The sequence below is a fragment of the Rhinichthys klamathensis genome, unplaced genomic scaffold (genome assembly GCF_029890125.1).
Source record: "Rhinichthys klamathensis goyatoka isolate OS25496 unplaced genomic scaffold, OSU_Roscu_1.1 h1tg000006l_1, whole genome shotgun sequence".
Lineage (NCBI taxonomy): Eukaryota > Metazoa > Chordata > Actinopteri > Cypriniformes > Leuciscidae > Rhinichthys > Rhinichthys klamathensis.
Window position 1 is genome coordinate 7,670,644 of NW_026606559.1, and position 20,463 is coordinate 7,691,106.

Genomic DNA, 20,463 nt, shown 5'->3' on the forward strand with positions numbered 1-20,463 from the left:
ATCCCACTCGGAGCGGGTCAAGTAGGGTCGAGTTACATTTGGTGCCGTGACCCGGATGGGAGAGAGGTTTAGGGGAGTAAGTGTAACGGACGTAGACCATTAAGAGCTGTGTGTGTAAACCTCACTCACCTGGCCTCAAGAAGCGTGCTAGCGGCTGCGGTCTTTAACGTCCTTTTTAGTGCATGCGTCTATCACGCTGGAGACATAATATCTTATGTAACCTACTGTTACCTAATAACTTCTTCAAATCAATCTATTCGAGATCTCTGAGATGATTCTGTAATGAGCATGCCACCTGATGACTTCTTCACTGTTATTCTTCCATGTCATTTTGCTTTATTTGATGTTTGATTCATCATGGGTTCCCTCTTACTTCATTGCCTACTCCTTACTTCCCATATGCATTTATGCACATACACACTCCTTAAAAACACTGTTGATTGATGCTAAAATATATAGACTGACGCGTATATATATTCAAATAGAATGAACGATATGGAATCCACTGCTTACTTATTGTGTCCAAGAGCATGATATTTAAGTCCACATGTCATAATAATAAGAAACTATGCTTCTAACCACAGATTGAGAGCTATAGTTCCAACCATGTAAATGTTCGATGCTTTTTGCAAATGTTCGCAGGAACTATGGTTCCCTTTCAAGGGAACTGGAGCTGCCTCGAAACGCTGTGGGAGTGCCTCTGCGTGATTGCGTCATGAAGCACGTATGAAACCAGTCCAATGGCGTGACGGAACGTCATGTGATGTCATCGACCAGGAAACTATAAAGCACACCTGAATCAAACAGCGTCAGCTTCTGTGTCTTCAGCAAGCGCTCTATGTGAATCTATGTCCCTGCTGTTTTTTGTCTGTCTTAGAATTTGCTAGGCAGGAGTTTTCACCCATAAATATATATTTAAACAACTTTATAATGGCGAGTGAACAACATTTCAATAGTGTGTTCATCTCTACCCGATCTACATTAGGGGTGGGGATACACATGTATTGTGTGTTGTTCGTTTGGGAGCGCAGCACGCTCAGTCAGCCCTCGAGGGGGCTGAATATGAGCATTGTTGTGAGACAGTTGAGAACTCTGTGCTCCCGGGCGATCGCTCTTTGAGGAGGGCGACTCGGCTCGCGTTCCTAGCGGCTCGCAGCTCGCAAATAGATCTGGCAGAGGGGTTAGAGACGGGCTTCGCCCTTTCTCTGCCTTCACCTGCCAGGTCCAGTGTCTCATCTCGGGGTTCGGAATTTGAGAAATTGATGAAATATCTTTCTGGCCTTTTAGCTGCATAAAATACTATTTACTTTCTAAAATCCATGTTTATGGTAAGGGCACGCGCCGAGTGCTTTGTGCCCTTTCTAAAATCTATGTTTATGGTTTTATTTAACATTGAGAAATTAAATGAAATATCTTTCTGGCCTTTTAGCTGCATAAAATACTATGCACTTTCTAAAACCCATGTTTATGGTAAGGGTATGTGCAGAATGCTTTGTGCCCTTTCTAAAATCCATGTTAATGGTAAGGGTATGCGCCGAGTGCTTCGTGTCCTTTCTAATATCCATACTTATGGTAAAAAAAAAATCTGAGGATCGTTATTATCTCTAAGTAGGCCAAGAAGCCCTCATGCCGGGGCGCAGAGGGTCCCAGCTAGTTTTTACCTGAGGGTTGCTCGCTCCCTCCGAGGAGGGCTCCAGAGCAGTCAGGCCAGTTGTTCCCTGCCGGTACGCCGCTTCAGGGCACTGTGCCTGCTGTTCGCAATACACCCCTCCGTGGGGAAGACAGTTTCCACCTCAAATTTAACGGTGCCCTCAGGGGGCTGGTCTGCCAACCCCGCCTTCATGCTGGGGCGCAGAGGGTCCCAGCGAGTTTTTACCCGAGGGTTGCTCACTCCCTCCGAGGAGGGCTCTAGAGTGGTCAGGCCAGTTGTTCCCTGCCAGTGCGCCGCTTCAGGCCACTGTGCCTGCTGTTCGAAATACACCAGAGGCCAGTCTCAAGAGGCTGGTATCCTTAGTAGATCTTCTGGCAGTTTGGAAACTTCTACCAAATATATCTCGCGGGGTCCTGCAGACGGGGTCCTACCCACAGTGGTTGGCCCCGAGCAGGCTTTGGTTATGGAACTAGAAGTAAAAGCTCTTCTGCAAAAGGAGGCTTTAGAACGGGTTCCTCCGCCCAGCAGGTAGTCCGGGTTTTACAGCCGGTACTTCATGGTCCCAAGAAAGGATGGGGTGGTTTCGTCTGATTTTAGATCTGCGCTGTAGGGAAGCTAAATAAAAAAATCAAGATGCTTACTCTTAAGCAAGTCATGTCACAAATCAGGTCCGAGGACTGATTTGTCACGTTAGATCTAAAGGACTCATATTTCCACATATCCATCCTTCCACAACATAGGAAGTTCCTGAGGTTTGCTTTTGGGAGCGAAGCGTGCCAATATTGTGTTCTTCCTTTCATCAGCCAGCCACTGAAAAGCAGTTTCAAAAACTGTTAGGTCTGATGGCAGCAGCGTCCAACGCTATACTTTGCGGCCTGTTGTACATGAGACCGTTGCAGTGGTGTCTCAGGACCCAGGGGTTCTCCCCAGGGGGAAACTCGTTCCGCATGATCAAGGGCACGCGGCAATGCCTTCGTGCCTTAGTTATATGGAAAGAACCTTGGTTCCTGTTCCAAGGCCCCGTGCTGGGAGCTCCTTGTCGTCGTGTCTCGCTAACGACGGATGCTTCCCTCACGGGTTGGGGGCGATCATGAGTGGTCGCTTAGCCCAAGGTCTGCAGCATGACCATCATCTCTCGTGGTATGTCAACTGTCTAGAAATGTTGGCGGTGTTCCAGGCTCTGGAACACTTCCTCCCAGACCTGAGGGCTCATCATGTGCTTGTTCGGTCAGACAACACATCAGTGGTCTCCTATATAAACCATCAGAGGGGTCTGTGATCGGGCCGCTTATACAAGCTGGCTCACCAGATCCTCCTGTGGACCCAGGGGAAGCTACTTTTATTGAGAGCGATATATATCCCAGGGTACTTAAATCAGGGGGCAGACATCCTGTCGAGGCAGGGGCCGAGGCCCGGGGAGTGGAGACTCCACCCCAAGGTGGTGGAGCTCCTTTGGGATAACTTTGGTCGAGCTGAGGCCGACCTGTTCGCATCCCAAAAGTCGACACATTGTCCACTCCACGCATTTCCCCCGATTGTTCTGCTCACAGGAGTTCTGGAAAGGGTTCGCCAGGATGGGGTCATTCTACTGCTAGTAGCCACATTCTGGCCGGCCCGAGTATGGTTTGTGGACCTAGTGTCTCTTCTCAACGGCTCTCCTCTGGAGATTCCGATCAGGAGGGACCTACTCTCTCAGGCGAGTGGGTCGATCCTTCACCCCCGCCCAGAACTGTGGAAACTGTGGGCTTGGCCTCTGAGGGGGCCCAGCTCATAAGTTCTGGTCTCTCAACAGAGGTTGTTGAGACCATTCTCCACTCCAGAACTCCATCCACAAGGAAACTGTATGCCTTGAAGTGGAGACTTTTCACTTCTTGGTGTGGAGAGCACCAGTTGGACCCGGTTAACTGCCCAGTCGGTGCAGTGCTGGAGTTCCTGCAGGAGCGCTTCTCCACAGGGTTATCCCCCTTCACACTAAGTGAAGGTGTACGTGGCGGCACTAGCTGCTTACCACTCCCCTTTGAGTTGAGTATCTTTGGGGGACACCCACTAATAACTTGTTTCCTTTGTGGCACTTTGAGGCTGAGGCCAGCAGTCCACACGAGGGTGCCGACATGGGACTTGGCTGTTGTACTGGCTGTTGTACTCTCTCTAGCTCCATTCGAGCCCATTGAGGAAGTTTCTGAGAATATCTCTCTAAAGACTGTCTTTCTCCTCGCTATTTCGTCTCTCAAGAGAATTGGAGACATTTAAACACTTTCGGTATCTCCCTTGTGCGTGGAATTTGCTCGTGGTATGGTAAAGGGTTTTCTTCACCCTAATACCAGGTTACATTCCTAAGGTTCCTACTAATACTTTAAGACCTAGAGTACTGGAGGCTACTACTCTGGACGTCAGACCTAGAGAAACTGTATCAGCTCTGCCCAGTTAGGGCCTTAGATGCTTAAGTCCACAGAACTGTGGAGAAAGTCTAAACACTTTTCATTTGCTTTGGGGTACCCATAAAGGGGTGCCTGGCATCTAAGCAGAGGATGAGCAAGTGGGTGGTCAAGGCCATCTCACTTGCTTATGACTCGGCCAGTCAGCCTTCACCTTTGGCTGTACGGGCCCACTCCTCTTGGAGTGTGGCTGCACCAATCCAGGTGTGCAGGTGCTTTCGCCTAGATGTGCGCATTGATGTTTGGTTCAGGTCTGCTTTATAGTTTCCTGGTCGATGACGTCACATGACGCTCCGTCACGCCATTGGACTGGTTTCACACGTGCTTTATGACGCAATCACGCACACGCGTTCCCACAGCGTTTCGGCGCAGCGTCTCCAGTTCCCTCTTCTGGGAACTAGGGTTACATACGTAACCGAGACGTTTTGAGAAACACAGATTCATGAGTTCACATTTACATGTAACTAAATAGAGGAAAGGTTATGCATATTTGGCGTGCTGTCTGAGAGGAGGGCTCTGAGCTCGGAGTTTGGCCCGAACCCAGAGTATTCCTTTCATCCCAGGTTGGGATAGGGATAGTTAGAAGTGAGGAGATGGGGTGGTGGAGGGATGTTGGAAAACTGTCATGGAACAGATGTATGTCTGTTGTATACAGTATATACCTATTATATCATTAATTTAGTTGATTAACTGAATGTGCTCCTCCCGTGTTAATTATCTGAGTGCGCTCCTCCTGAAATTTGTTAATAAAACATCATATTGTTGAACTATGTTGGCAACAACAGAACTTTCCACTATAACTGGCTAACAATGCTTTTGGGAAATGCACCCCAGGCTGATTTTTGGACTATTTGTGGAAAGTATCATACAGTGTAAACAGCCAATAACATTGTCATGGAGGCACTTCCTCCTCTCCCGTGACTTTTCACCTGGTTACACTAAAATGTTGTAACTTAAGTGCTGTATTTCATGTTCTGTGCTTGCTGAGAGGTCATGATTTGTGTTTTCTAGAGAGTGGGCTGTGACAGGGTGCTGGGATCCAATGCCGTGCCGGATTTGTGTGGCATCTGTAAGGGCAACAACTCCACCTGCAAGATCTACAAAGGACAATACACCAAACAACATTATATGAGCCGTACGTGTCTTTATTCTCTGAACGTATGTACAATATTTGTCTGTATGAACAGCATTCTAACTAGGGCTGGGAAAAATAATGTCAATTTATGTGATTAATAATTGCTGTGTAATGCATTTAAAGAGGTCCGAATATGTTTTTTTACATTTTCAACTTTCTTTAGTTTCTGTTTGAGCATGAAAATGGTCTGCAAAGTTACAAAGTACATAGTCCACTCCAGCGGGAGTTATTCTGAATATCAGTGTCACTGTTTCTGAACTCCCTGAAATGCCTCCATTAGTCTTGAGTTTATTTCCGGTAACGAACACATCACAACATTCCTCATTTAAATAATTCCTCCTGGTTGAGTTAGTTAGTAGTGTTTGAAACTCTCTGTTATGGTAAGGGGCATGACATTTCCCAAACACCCTCTAAGCAGCTGACCAAACACAACACACTGGTCCAGTCGACCAATCAGTGCAAATTGCGCTTTTTTGGAAGTAGGGGCTTCACAGAGACAGAAACTAAACTGAGCGTTACTGAAAAACTGGGAAGAGAGGTGCTGCAACAATATAAAATATGTGAAAAATAAGGTGATTTTGAACATTCAAGCATGATAACCTATTCTATTAGACCGCAAAAACAAAATCAAGACTTTGAAAAAGGGCATAATATTTACCCATTAAAAAAATTAACGCAATTAGTTTTTCTATTTTCCTTCCTGATGTAGCTATGCTAATGTCTTTTAAATGTCTGATCCTTTACAGTTTAGGCCTGGCTATTAGTTATACTGTAATGTTGAATGGCTATAATTACTTACTTTATCCCTATTAACCGAACAAAAAAAAAACGAATCGGTTACCTAACGTAACCTCGGTTCTCTCTAGATGAGGGAACGAGTATTGCGTAAGCTAGCTTACGCTGCGGGAAAGATTCATCTTTGCTGAGAATTTGAAGCCAAAAAATTATTTCATAATTTGTATCCATTGACAAGGCAGTTCCTCTGCGGCAGACCTTGAGCAGGCTAGCTAGCGGCTCATTGGTTCGCTCAGAGAGAACTGCTTAAGCCTATGGGAGAGCGGGGCTGAACCCGCTGCCAATGAGAAGCGCCCGTGCGCTCATTGCGTCATGGCCCGCCAGAATGGGCGTGGCTATGGTGTATATAACAGTCTCTCCCAGGCTTATATGTTGATTTATTTCAGCGTGAAGCGAAACGCTAGTAGCGCAAGCACGGCCGGGAACGCAATACTCGTTCCCTCATCTAGAGAGAACCGAGGTTACGTTAGGTAACCGATTCGTTCTCTTACGAGAGGTTCTCTCGTATTGCGTAAGCTAGCTTACGCTGCGGGAACACCTGGTCAACGCCGTGCGCGCTATGAATCCACTCATGAATCCCGGGGAGATACCGGGGGATTCTTAACGTGGAGTGAATGTAATATGAGGCCGGCAGAGCGGGCACATGAAGTGAATACATAAGCATCTAAGGGGAGCACAAGGGGCGAACCGGTTGTGTGAGGGACTCCCAGTAATGCAGCTTCTTAGGGAGCTGATCGTTAGACGGCTAGTACTTTTGCCTGCAAGGCGGGAACTTCCAAGTTGTAAAATCTGACAAAGGTGGACGGGGAGGCCCATCCCGCGGCCACACAAATGTCATGAATGGAAATTCCACAGGACCATGCCCACGATGAGGCCATGCCTCTAGTGGAGTGAGCCCTGATGCCCAGAGGGCAGGGCAGGCATTTAGATACGTAAGCAGAGGCAATCGCGTCCACTATCCATCTAGACAGCGTCTGTTTTGAGGCGGCCAGACCCTTGGTGCGCCCCCCAAACGACACGAAAAGCTGCTCAGCGCGTCTGAACGCGGCAGCGCGCGTAGTGTACAATCTCAGGGCCCGCACCGGGCAGAGGAGATTGGCGTCGCGCTCACTATCGGATAAAGGTAGAGCCGATAGGGAAATAATCTGAGCCCTGAACGGGGTACCAATCGCCTTCGGGACATAGCCATGCCTAGGTTTGAGAATGACGACAGAATCATTCGGCCCAAACTCAAGACACGCGGCGCTGGATGAGAGCGCGTGAAGATCTCCCACGCGTTTTACTGAGGACAGAGCCGTCAGAAAAACGGTTTTGAGCGAGAGGTATTTTAGGTCCACAGACTCGAGCGGTTCGAACGGGGGTGCTTTCATAGCTTCGAGAACTATAGAAAGATCCCAGATAAGAACCGAAGGGGGGCGCGGAGGGTTCATCCTCTTAGCTCCCCTGAGGAAGCGGATGACTAACTCGTCTTTGCCCAGGGACTGAGCGCGTCGGGGTTCAGTGAACGCCGCGACGGCTGCCACGTAAACCTTGAGAGTGGAGGGGGACCTGCCCTTGTCCAGCATCTCTTGAAGGAAAACAAGCAAAGACGGCACCTCGCACGACCGTGGGTCCAGATTTTTGTCGGTGCACCATTTTGAGAACACAGACCATTTAGACGCATAGAGCCTTCTCGTGGAAGGTGCTCTAGCCTGTATAATAGTGTTTCTTACTCCCTCTGGCAAATCGACGAATAGTCGTTGATCACCCATGCATGGAGCGCCCAGCGCTGTGGATGGGGGTGCCAGATCGTGCCGCGAGCTTGAGAGAGGAGATCTGCTCTGACTGGGATGGGCCACGGGGCTGTCTGTGACAGCTGAGTGAGCTCCGGAACCCAAGTCTGACTCTCCCAGCGCGGGGCTATGAGGAACATCGAGTGGCGTGTGTCCCTGATCCTCTGAATTACCTGCGGTAGCAGAGCGATCGGAGGGAATGCATAGAGCGGGCGGCGAGGCCATTCCTGGGCTAGCGCGTCCTCGCTCCTTGAAAAAAATATTGGGCAGTGAGCGTTCTCCTCTGACGCGAAGAGGTCCACTTCTGCTCTGCCGAATAGCCGCCACAGTATTTGGACCGTTTGTGTGTTCAGGGACCATTCTCCTGTGGAGATGAGGTTCCTGGACAGTATGTCTGGACCGTCGTTCAGATGGCCCGGCACATGCGTCGCTCTGAGCGAGAGCAGGCGGCTCTGAGACCAAACTAGAATGCGGTGTGTCAGCAGGAAGAGATTCCTGGATCTGACACCGCCCTGACGGTTGAGATAGGAGACCACAGCCATGTTGTCTGAACGGATCAGGACGTGGTGTCCCCTGAATGAGCGGGAGGAAGCGCGAGAGCGCGTTCTCGACCGCAAGCATTTCCAGACAGTTTATGTGCAAGGGGCTTTCCTGAGTCGACCAATGGCCGAAGGCCGGTGAGCCCTCGCAGACCGCACCCCAACCCGTGTTGGATGCGTCTGTCGAGATGACCTTTCGGCGGGAAAAGGTCCCCATCGTGACGCCTCGCCGAAACCATTCTGCTACTGTCCATGGCTGCAGTGCCGTGAGACATGTCTGCGTAACCCTGATCAGCTGGCGGCCCGTGTTCCACGCGCGGTGGGGTACACGGCTTTTTAACCAGAGCTGAAGCGGGCGCATGTGCAGAAGGCCCAGCTGAAGCACAGCGGAGGCTGAGGCCATGTAACCCAGCGCCCTCTGAAAAGTTTTCAGAGGTGTGCGGGTGCCCATCTGAAAAGAGGCGGCTAGTCGCTGAACACTGCGTGCGCGCTGTGTAGACAGGCGAGCCGTCATTGTGACCGAGTTCAAATCTATTCCTAGGAAGGAAATCGATTGACTGGGTTGAAGGGAGCTCTTTGTCCAGTTGACAGAGAGGCCCAGCGTTTTCAGATGGTCGAGGAGAACTGCGCGGTGCGACAGAAGCTCCGTCCGTGATTGAGCCAAAATCAGCCAGTCGTCCAGATAATTCAATATGCGCAGCCCCTGGCTCCGCAGGGGGGCGAGCGCCGTATCCATACACTTCGTGAAGGTACGGGGCGCCAGGGATAAGCCGAACGGGAGAACGGCGTATTGATAAACATGACCCTCGAAGGCGAAACGTAAGAATGGCCTGTGACGGGGATTTATCTGGATCTGAAAATAGGCGTCTTTCAGGTCTAGAGAGATGAACCAGTCCCCCTGGCGCACCTGCGCGAGGAGTTTCCTGATAGTGAGCATCTTGAACGGTCTCTTCATGAGCACTTTGTTCAAAAACCTGAGATCTAAAATCGGTCTGAGGCCGCCGTCTTTCTTGGGAACCAGAAAATAACGGCCGTAAAACCCCGACTCGGTCATAGATGGCGGGACTCTCTCTATAGCGCCCTTTTGCAACAGCGTCGCAATTTCTGAGCGGAGCGTGTTGGCGGCCAGCGGGCTGACAGTAGATTCGAGCCGAGCGCGCGAACGAGGCGGGCGGCGGCGAAACTGTAGCAGATAGCCGTTCTTTATAATGCTTAGCACCCACGGGGAAATGCCTGGAATGGCTTCCCACGCTTTGGAGCATGCGGCTAGTGGCCGAATGGCTATATCGCCCTGATTGCTGCACATAGCGGGCTGGACACAGTGTGTGGGCGCGCTTTGAATGTGTGTGGCAACGGGACTTACACTCAGAGAGGAGTCTATGGGCCGTGAAACAGAGCGAGCAGAGAGGGGACACGCGCATGAGCTCGTGGGCGTGTTTATGTTCTCTGATACTAGAGCGGGCTGTGCCCGCTTCATGTGGGGGGGCTCTGAGAGAGACACAGGATATGTTATGCTTGTGTGTATGGGTGAACACATGATTGTGGGCACATTTTCTACACAACTGGCATATTTTCTCTTTTTGAGATTTCTCTGGGTAGCCGTAAAAACAGCTTTTTGTCGCTCGCAAGCGGGCTGGGACACCGGCTTGTTTGTGGCGGTAAACACTACAGCAGTCGGCGAAACAACGGGGACTGGCAGAGGGTGAAGCTTTGACGGCGGTCCGGCCGCAGCGGGAGAGCGCCGTCGTTTTCTTAACTGTGCTAGGCAGACTTCTGATGATCAGGCTTCAGCGTGATCTTGGGTCGCGGACCCCGTGGGGGCGGCGGTCTGCGGCGGCTGTCAGAGCGAGAGCGAGGGCGGCCGCCCTGTCTGCGCTGGGCTGTTTGAGTCTGCGGAGGAGGGCGCTGTGGTGGGGCTCTGGCAGGAGGCTCGCGAGAGCGGCCTGCGGAAGAGCTAGCGCGGCGGGGCAGAAACAAATTCATGGCCTGAGTGGCTTTCTGGACCTCGGAAAAGCGATCGACGATCCCCGTGACAGCAGATCCAAAAAGGCCCGTCGGGGAGAGGGGCGCGTTAAGAAACGCGGCGCGCTCAGAATCTCCCATGTCGGCGAGCGTGAGCCATAAGTGTCTCTCGGATACACAAAGGCTGGCCATGCATCTCCCCAGAGCTTGTGCGGCGGCTTTAGTGGCGCGAAGGGCGAGGTCCGTAGCACTTCTCAGATCCGTGACAGCGGAGGGGGGGGTTCTACCGCTCTCGGCCCACTCACGGAGAATATCGCTCTGTAGCACTTGGAGGACAGACATAGAATGCAGCGCCGCGGCGGCCTGACCGGCGGCGGCATAGGCGCGAGCATGAAAGCTCGAGGTCGCTCTGCAAGCTTTCGAGGGAAGCGTGGGGGAAGAGCGCCATCTAGCAGAGGGCGGGCAGAGGTGGGCGGCGACCAAGTCCTCAACGGGCGGCATGGCTGAATAACCTTTTTCGGCGGCTCCGTCCACCGAGCGCAGCGAGGCGGAGATATCGGAGCGGTTTCTGGCCGAGAGTGGGGCATTCCAGGACTTCGTCAGCTCTGTGTGAAGTTCAGGCAGGAATGGGGCGGCCCGGTTGCACGCGGGGGTCGAGCGCCGATGAAAAAAGCTGCCGTCCATCCGGTTCGGGGCCTGCTCGGGTGGAGGAGACCACTCGAGACCGAGGCGTTAGACGGCCTGTGAGAGGAGGCGCATTAGTTCCTCCTCTATTCCGGCGCGGATCCCCGCCGACTCTCTCGTGGATCCGAGAGATGACCATTCCTCACTGTCTGACGCGAGCAGTGAACAGGAATCCTTCTCCTCCGCGGCGTCATCGGAAGCGACAGAGCGGCCACTCGGCGGCAACTGTATGTCCGGCTGGGGCGGGGAGGGAGAGCGGGAAGCGGGAGGCGGCGGCGGCGGCCCGCATGGTTCCGCAGGGGGCTCCGGCGGCCTCTGGGCGCGGCGTTTCTTCTTCCGCGCCGAAGAGAGAGGCGGCGCGGGAGCGGATTTAGCCGCCAGAAGTCGTGCCCGCAGGGACGACAACGGCAGGCTCTCACAGAAGTCGCATCCTCCATCAGCGAGGGCGAGTTCCGCGTGCTCGAGTCCCAGGCAGAGAGCGCAAATGACATGGCGGTCTCCGTCCTCGAGAGGAGCGCGGCAAGAGCCGCAGGCGAAGCGAGGCATCTTTAAAAAGACGCTCGCGCTCTTTTAGATAATGAGAGAAGGATACAGTCGTCGGATGGCGCTAGCTTGCAGGGCGGCTGAAGGTGGCGAAGACGGCCGGCTTCTTCAGGGTCCGGGAGCTCGCTAGAGTGATGCCTTCTCGACGGCGACGGCTTTTCTCAAGTCAGCAGAAGCGTGTAGCTCGCTGAAGATGAAATGAATCAACATATAAGCCTGGGAGAGACTGTTATATACACCATAGCCACGCCCATTCTGGCGGGCCATGACGCAATGAGCGCGCGGGCGCTTCTCATTGGCAGCGGGTTCAGCCCCGCTCTCCCATAGGCTTAAGCAGTTCTCTCTGAGCGAACCAATGAGCCGCTAGCTAGCCTGCTCAAGGTCTGCCGCAGAGGAACTGCGTTGTCAATGGATACAAATTATGAAATAATTTTTTGGCTTCAAATTCTCAGCAAAGATGAATCTTTCCCGCAGCGTAAGCTAGCTTACGCAATACGAGAGAACCTCTCGTAAGAGAACTATATATTTCCTAAAACATATTTAAAATATTAAATATTTATTTATATTTAAACATTTATTTTTAAATAGTTTCTTGTTATTTTCACAATAATTTAGATATTCATTGTGAAATAATAGCATGTATGTCATTCAAAATATAACAATAAGTAAAACATTAAATACATTTAAAAATACTGTTATAATCTAATATGACTTCTGCAATGTCTCTTGTGTAGAGTACTCCCGTGTGGTGACCATACCGGCTGGAGCGCGCAGTATCCGTGTAACAGAGCTCAACTCCTCCAGCTCTTATCTGGCCCTGAGGAACCTGCAGAGGAAGTATTACCTGAATGGACGCTGGACAGTGGACTGGCCCGGACAACACTCCATTGCTGGGGCTGTGTTTGACTACAAGAGACCCTACAATCGTCCAGAGAGCCTCACCTCCACCGGACCCACTAATGAGACGCTAGTGGTTGAGGTAGTAGTACTTTTTTATCTTCCATTATTTTAAAACTGGCCAATTACATTCTTTACAATGATAGCACATTTTTCTATGTATTCAGTTTTATTTTGATCTGTAATAAGTCTGCTTCATTGGCACTCACTGTGTCTAATGAGAACGCTGGTCTGGTCTGTCATACTGCTGATTGCCAAAGTCTGTGTTATAGTGTAAAGCGTGTATCTCATCTGCACTGAAATATCTAACATAGATTTACACTGAACAAAATTATAAACGCAACACTTTTGTTTTTGCCCCCATTTTTCATGAGCTGAACTCGAATTAAGCGTCTGCCGCCCGAGTTGAAAAATCTGAACTTTGGCGTCAATTCGCACCGCGTTAACCAATCAGGAGCCTAGCTGCTTGCTGCTGTCACATGGTGAAGTATCTGGATGCTTCAATAAATTATTTTGTAATATGACTAAATGCCTGGTATGGTTCTAATGCACAACAAAGGAAATATTTTATCACATAAAACTTGATTTCAATATATGAGACATATTCATTTTGTATGAAATGCTATTTATTCCATATCTAGATTATATGAAATATTATTATAATGTAAAGACAACCAACATACTATAGTGCATAAGTTCGTGTCTGGACAGTGTTGTGTGAGAGAGAGAAAAATCACAGGACAGGTGGATGAGGGCGAGGGTGATCCTCGCTCCGATGCGGGACAACAGGTCATCAAACTGGGCGCGGGACAGGCGGAAGTACCGCTGAAACCGGCCGTCATCCAGGCGCAGCTCCTGGAGCGAGCAAATGGTGAAACTCGCCAAACTGGGTTCGCCTCCGAAGGGTCTGGTGGACACAAATACAGCGACGATGACTCCTACGCCGCCGTTCTGCTCTCCAGAGCAAATACAGAGCGGTGACTCTCTCGATGAATGCTCGATCAACATAAAAAAGATGGCCGCCAACGGGTTTCGATTCTGACGCGCGTCGCTTCAAACTTTTGTTTTTTACGCGCGTCAATTTCGCTCTTGTCGCGTGAATGGATTCAAAGTGTTCAAGCGTATAACTAGACGCGGTAGGCACGAATTTGACGCGCTATTCGCGTCTGGTGTGAACGCACAGTAAGACTTTTTCTACACACAAAAGGCCTTTTTCTCTCAAATATTGTTCATAAATCTGTCTGAATCTGTGTTAGTGAGCACTTCTCTGTTGCCGAGATAATCCATCCACCTCACAGGTATGGCATATCAAGATGCTGATTATACAGCATGGTTATTGCACAGGTGTGCCTAAGGCTGGCCACAATAAAAGGCCACCCAAAAACAGTTTTACTGTATTGGGGGGTCCAAAAAAGAAAAAAAGGTTGTTGATTGTGGCCCGTGGAATGTTGGTACACTCCTCTTCAATGGCTGTGCGAAGTTGCTGGAACACGCTGTCGTATACGCCGATCCAGAGCATCCCAAACACATTCATTCATGCTGACTGCAGGAATGTCCACCAGAACTGTTGCCCCTGAATTGAATGTTCATTGCTCTACCATAAGCCGTCTCCAAAGGCGTTTCAGAGAATTTGGCAGTACATCCAACCGGCCTCACAACCGCAGACCACGTGTAACCACACCAGCCCAGGACCTCCACATCCAGCATCTTCACCTCCAAGATCGTCTGACACCAGCCACTCGGACAGTTGATGCAATAATCGGTTTGCATAACCAAACAATTTCTGCACAAACTGTCAGAAAACGTCTCAGGGAAGCTCATCTGCATGCTCGTCCTCCTCATCGGGGTCTCAACCTGACTGCAGTTCGTCATCGTAACCGACTTAAGTGGGCAAATGCTCACATTCGAAGGCGTCTGGCACTTTGGAGAGGTGTTCTCTTCACGGATGAATCCCGGTTTTCACTGCACAGGGCAGATGACAGACAGCGTGTATGGAGTCGTGTGGGTGAGCGGTTTGCTGATGTCAACGTTGTGGATCGAGTGGCCCATGGTGGCGGTGGGGTTATGGTATGGGCAGGTGTATGTTATAGACAATGAACACAGGAGCATATTATTGATGTAATTTTGAATGCACAGAGATACCGTGACGAGATCCTGATAATGCACTGGGGGATAACCACCCCCGACCCCCCCGGACCCCCCCAATACAGTAAAACTGCACATTTTAGAGTGGTCTTTTATTGTGGCCAGCCTAAGGCACACCTGTGCAATAATCATACTGTCTAATCAGCATCTTGATATGCCACACCTGTGAGGTGGATGGATTATCCCGGCAAAGGAGAAGTGCTCACTAACACAGATTTAGACAGATTTGTGAACAATATTTGAGAGAAATAGGCCTTTTGTGTACATAGAAAAAGTCTTAGATCTTTGAGTTCAGCTCATGAAAAATGGGCGCAAAAACAAAAGTGTTGCATTTATAATTTTGTTGAGTGTATGTTTAGACTTGATGTACCACATGACATTGTTAGAATTGCTAAATTACAACTTAAAGGGGTACTTCACCAAAATGGGCTTTCAGTAAAACTTGGCTGCCTATTCAGTAGAAAGGTGTTGTTGTTTTTTAATCGGTGCTACCTGACTAGAGAAAACAAAGAAAAAAGGCTGTTGTCTTCCCTTTTGTCAAATAGGTAGAAAAACTTCAACACCAATAATGATTTTATAAATCTTTTAGTGTGGGCCAGCCTTAACAGAGTCAAATACTGCCTTGCTTTAGTAGGAAATACCTCTTGCAAACTTATAGTCATGATGGTGTCAACTTGTATTGCTCCTGTGTGCAAGAATTCAAGAGTAAATGTTTTGAGGGAGTTACTTTCGGTTTCCTTGAAGGATCCAGTGCGTTGTAGGCAGTGGCTAAAGTGATAAACCTACCCTTGGTATAACTGTTCTGTTAATAACTCTCTGTTAATCTGACTGTCCATGGATGGGGATACAAATATGTGGAAGTGCAATCTGTAGTTTTCACAAAAGACCTGGAGCTGTCAAAAGATTTGCTGAAAAATAAAGAGGAATTTCTCAGGTAACACAGAGAATGAGTAAACGTTGATCATTTACATATACTACCGACATTGTAACAATACAAAGCGGGTTTAAAATCGGCGAAGTTACATTTTAAATAAAGGTTTCCTTTTTTTCTCAAAACCATAAAATCAACATGAACTACCAACATAAAACAGTACATTACTAAGATTATGTTTTTTTTACTTACATTTTTAAACATTTTTCCTTTTTTTTTCATTTTGTGGACTTTTATACACACTGTAAAAAAAAATCATAATTTTACAGAAAATAACTGTGATTTTTTGACGATCATTTTCTTTCATTTTAAATTGTACTCAAAACACTGTAAAATTACAAATAATATCTGTCAAATAAAAATTCAGCTGTTATTTTAGGTATTGTGACATTAATGACAAATTGCAGTAATTCACATTTTTTATACAGGAAATTGATTGTATTTTTCATACAGTCTTTTTTCTGTTTTCTTAAATTACATAAAAATGTATGTAAAATTACAAATATAATCTGTAATTAAACAGTAACAAAACAGTTAAATGATAAAACGGTCAAATGACTGGCAGGCCCCAAAAAACTGTAACATTAAAGTAAAAAATCCTAAATTAAATAAACTGAAAAACACTGTGATAATTCAGGATATACCTGTAAAATAACAATCATATACCTTCAGTGGAAAAAAAAAATCGTAAAAAAAGGGTCAAATGACTGGCAGCCACGGCTGCCAAACAAAAACCATAAAATTAAAGTAAAATCTTCTAATTCAAATAAAACAAAAAAACACTGTTATTTCACAGGTATTTCCTGCATTATTATGATCATATCCCTTTATTGTAAAAAAATCGTAAAAAAAGGGTCAAATGACTGGCAGCTACGGCTGCCAAACAAAAACCATAAAATTAAAGTAAAATCTTATAATTCAAATAAAACAAAAAAACACTGTTATTTCACAGGTATTTCCTGCATTATTATGATCATATACCTTCATTGTAAAAAAATCGTAAAAAAAGGGTCAAATGACTGGCAGCTACGGCTGCCAAACAAAAACCATATAATTAAAGTAAAATATCCTAATTTAAATAAAGTGTAAAAAACTTTAATAGAAATGTGATGTCACCATGATTGAGATCAGTGTTTGCTTTAGTTGGGCTCATGACTCTTGAGTTTCAACATTACTTTTTCTCTGGTTGCTTTAACTGTGTTTTGATGCACATTTATTATGGCAATAATTGCAAGAGAAAATATAAGATGATCTTGGTCATTTATTGATGATTGTATAGTCATCATATGATGATCTGATTCATTGATATGACAGTCAAATCTCTATTGGCTGTGAATACATTATATATAGATGGACTTTAGTGTTATACAAAGTTATACTTTTTTTCACATGATTTGTTGAAATATTGTGGGATCAGTATTAATGCAATCTCAAATTTAAAAAAATTATATATTCTACATACATTTTTTTGAGTTGGCTTATATTGTTAGGAGTATGGAGACATCAAGAATCAACATATGAATCTCAACAATGGTGACTATCAACAAAGCCTTTTTGTGACTTTATAATAGGTCAGAATTTTTTTTTCATTGTCACCATTTTTGAGATTCATACGCTAATTCTTGATGCCTGAGTGAAAAAGTCTGTATGATCCTGTCAAAACATTTTTTGCATAATGACTTCATAAAATCTTATATCAAAGCATTGTAGGATCTTCTATAGCAATACTGGCATTCTAAATTAACTAACATTTTACAACTTATTCAGTCATTAAAAAGTCATACCAATCAGGTGGTATCAATACAGCAGACAACTGCTTGATGAATATTATCACTATTAAGTGACCAACATCATCTGATCTGAGTTTCTCTCGATTTCCTACAATAAGAAATATGCATCAAAGACATGCACAGTTAAGAGAAAAACTAATGTTAATATAAGAAGGGTCAAGAGCCCAACTAAAGCAAACACTGACCTCTATCATGGTGACATCAAACTTTATTATTTTCAATAAAATATCACCTTCTAAACCTCTGTTATTTCTCAATAGGAATGTTAGTATGAAAGAAGTCTGGATTGTAATAAGTGAAGATGCTGAGATCTTGAGAGATCTGTTAGTGTTTAATGTTCTGCTGGGATGTAAAGTGTTTCTGTGTGGTGTGTTTTGTGTGTCACCATTGTGTTGAAGAGTAGAGCCTGAGCTTCAGTCCAGGATGAGCAGAGTAACACTGATGAAATGTTGTGTGTTGCTTTATTTAACAGACAGTAACTGTGTAGTTGCTGATGACATATAATCATTAAATCATGCGTGTAGTTTAGATATTTACTGTTTACAGTGAATATATTATTTAGTAAAAATTCAGTAAATATATATATATGTGAAAGAACAGTGTTTCTGTTAAAAAGCTTAATGAAGATTTCTGCAATAGTATTTATTATTTAAATTAGGATATTTTACATTAATTTTATGGTTTTTGTATGGCAGCCATTGCTGACAGTCATTTTACCTTTTTTTCACAGTGAAGGTATTTGATCATAATAATTCAGGAAATAACTGTAAAATAACAGTGTTTTTCTGTAAAACATTTAAGGACAAAGTTTGGAAAAGTTTTTTGCACTCAATTTAAATTAGGATATTTTACTTTATTTTTACGGTTTTTGTTTGGCAGCCGTAGCTGCCAGTCATTGACCGTTTTTTTACGATTTTATTTTTTACAGTGCACTGTAAAAAAAAATCCTAATTTTACAGAAAATAACTGTGATTTTTTGACGATCATTTTCTTTAATTTTAAATTGTACTCAAAACACTGTAAAATTACAAATAATATCTGTCAAATAAAAATTCAGCTGTTATTTTAGGTATTGTGACATTAATGACAAATTGCAGTAACTCACATTTTTTATACAGGAAATTGATTGTATTTTTCATACAGTATTTTTTCTGTTTTCTTAAATTACATAAAAATGTATGTAAAATTACAAATATAATCTGTAATTAAACAGTAACAAAACAGTTAAATGATAAAACGGTCAAATGACTGGCAGCCCCCAAAAAACTGTAACATTAAAGTAAAAAATCCTAAATTAAATAAACTGAAAAACACTGTGATAATTCAGGATATACCTGTAAAATAACAATCATATACCTTCAGTGGAAAAAAAATCGTAAAAAAGGGGTCAAATGACTGGCAGCTACGGCTGCCAAACAAAAACCATAAAATTAAAGTAAAATCTTCTAATTCAAATAAAACAAAAAAACACTGTTATTTCACAGGTATTTCCTGCATTATTATGATCATATACCTTCATTGTAAAAAAATCGTAAAAAAAGGGTCAAATGACTGGCAGCTACGGCTGCCAAACAAAAACCATAAAATTAAAGTAAAATCTTCTAATTCAAATAAAAAAAAAAAAAAAACACTGTTATTTCACATGTATTTCCTGCATTATTATGATCATATACCTTCATTGTAAAAAAATCGTAAAAAAAGGGTCAAATGACTGGCAGCTATGGCTGCCAAACAAAAACCATATAATTAAAGTAAAATACCCTAATTTAAATAAAGTGTAAAAAACTTTAATAGAAATGTGATGTCACCATGATTGAGATCAGTGTTTGCTTTAGTTGGTCTCATGACTCTTGAGTTTCAACATTACTTTTTCTCTGTTTGCTTTAACTGTGTTTTGATGCACATTTATTATGGCAATAATTGCAAGAGAAAATATAAGATGATCTTGGTCATTTATTGATGATTTTATAGTCATCATATGATGATCTGATTGATTGATATGACAGTCAAATCTCTATTGGCTCTATTATATATAGATTGACTTTAGAGTTATACAAAGTTATACTTTTTTCACATGATTTGTTGAAATATTGTGGGATCAGTATTAATGCAATCTCAAATTAAAAAAAATTATATATTCTACATACATTTTTTTGAGTTGGCTTATTTTGTTAGGAGTATGGAGACATCAAGAATCAACATATGAATCTCAACAATGGTGACTATCAACAAAGCCTTTTTGTGACTTTATAATAGGTCAGAATTTTTTTTTAATTGTCACCATTGTTGAGATTCATACGCTAATTCTTGATGCCTGAGTGAGTCTGTATGATCCTGTCAAAACAAATTTTGCATAATGACTTCATAAAATCTTATATCAAAGCATTGTAGGATCTTCTATAGCAATACTGGCATTCTAAATTAACAATTAACATTTTACAACTTATTCAGTCATTAAAAAGTCATACCAATCAGGTGGTATCAATACAGCAGACAACTGCTTGATGAATATTATCACTATTAAGTGACCAATATCTTCTGATCTGAGTTTCTCTCGATTTCCTACATTAAGAAATATGCATCAAAGACATGCACAGTTAAGAGAAAAACTAATGTTAATATAGGAAGGGTCAAGAGCCCAACTAAAGCAAACACTGACCTCTATCATGGTGACATCAAACTTTATTATTTTCAATAAAATATCAACTTCTAAACCTCTGTTATTTCTCAATAGGAATGTTAGTATGAAAGAAGTCTGGATTGTAATAAGTGAAGATGCTGAGATCTTGAGAGATCTGTTAGTGTTTAATGTTCTGCTGGGATGTAAAGTGTTTCTGTATGGTGTGTTTTGTGTGTCACCATTGTGTTGAAGAGTAGAGCCTGAGCTTCAGTCCAGGATGAGCAGAGAAACACTGATGAAATGTTGTGTGTTGCTTTATTTAACAGACAGTAACTGTGTAGTTGCTGATGACATATAATCAGTAAATCATGCGTGTAGTTTATAGCAAGATATTTACTTTTTACAGTGAATATGTTTTTTAGTAAAAATTCAGTAAATATATATATATATATATATATATATATATATATATATATATATATATATATATATATATATATATATATATGTGTGAAAGAACAGTGTTTCTGTTAAAAAGCTTAATGAAGATTTCTGCAATAGTAT

The 20,463-nt window shown here is 44.7% G+C and overlaps 1 protein-coding gene across 1 annotated transcript in view; it reads left to right on the forward strand.

Moving 5' to 3' along the window:
* The window catches only part of LOC130090521 (A disintegrin and metalloproteinase with thrombospondin motifs 16), a 154,801-nt gene that overhangs the window by 100,261 nt on the left and 34,077 nt on the right, over window positions 1-20,463 (forward strand). Inside the window, exons 15-16 of the mRNA XM_056257932.1 lie at window positions 5,098-5,221; window positions 12,251-12,495. Coding sequence (XP_056113907.1) covers window positions 5,098-5,221; window positions 12,251-12,495 — 369 coding nt within the window. The remainder of the gene's footprint in view (window positions 1-5,097; window positions 5,222-12,250; window positions 12,496-20,463) is intronic.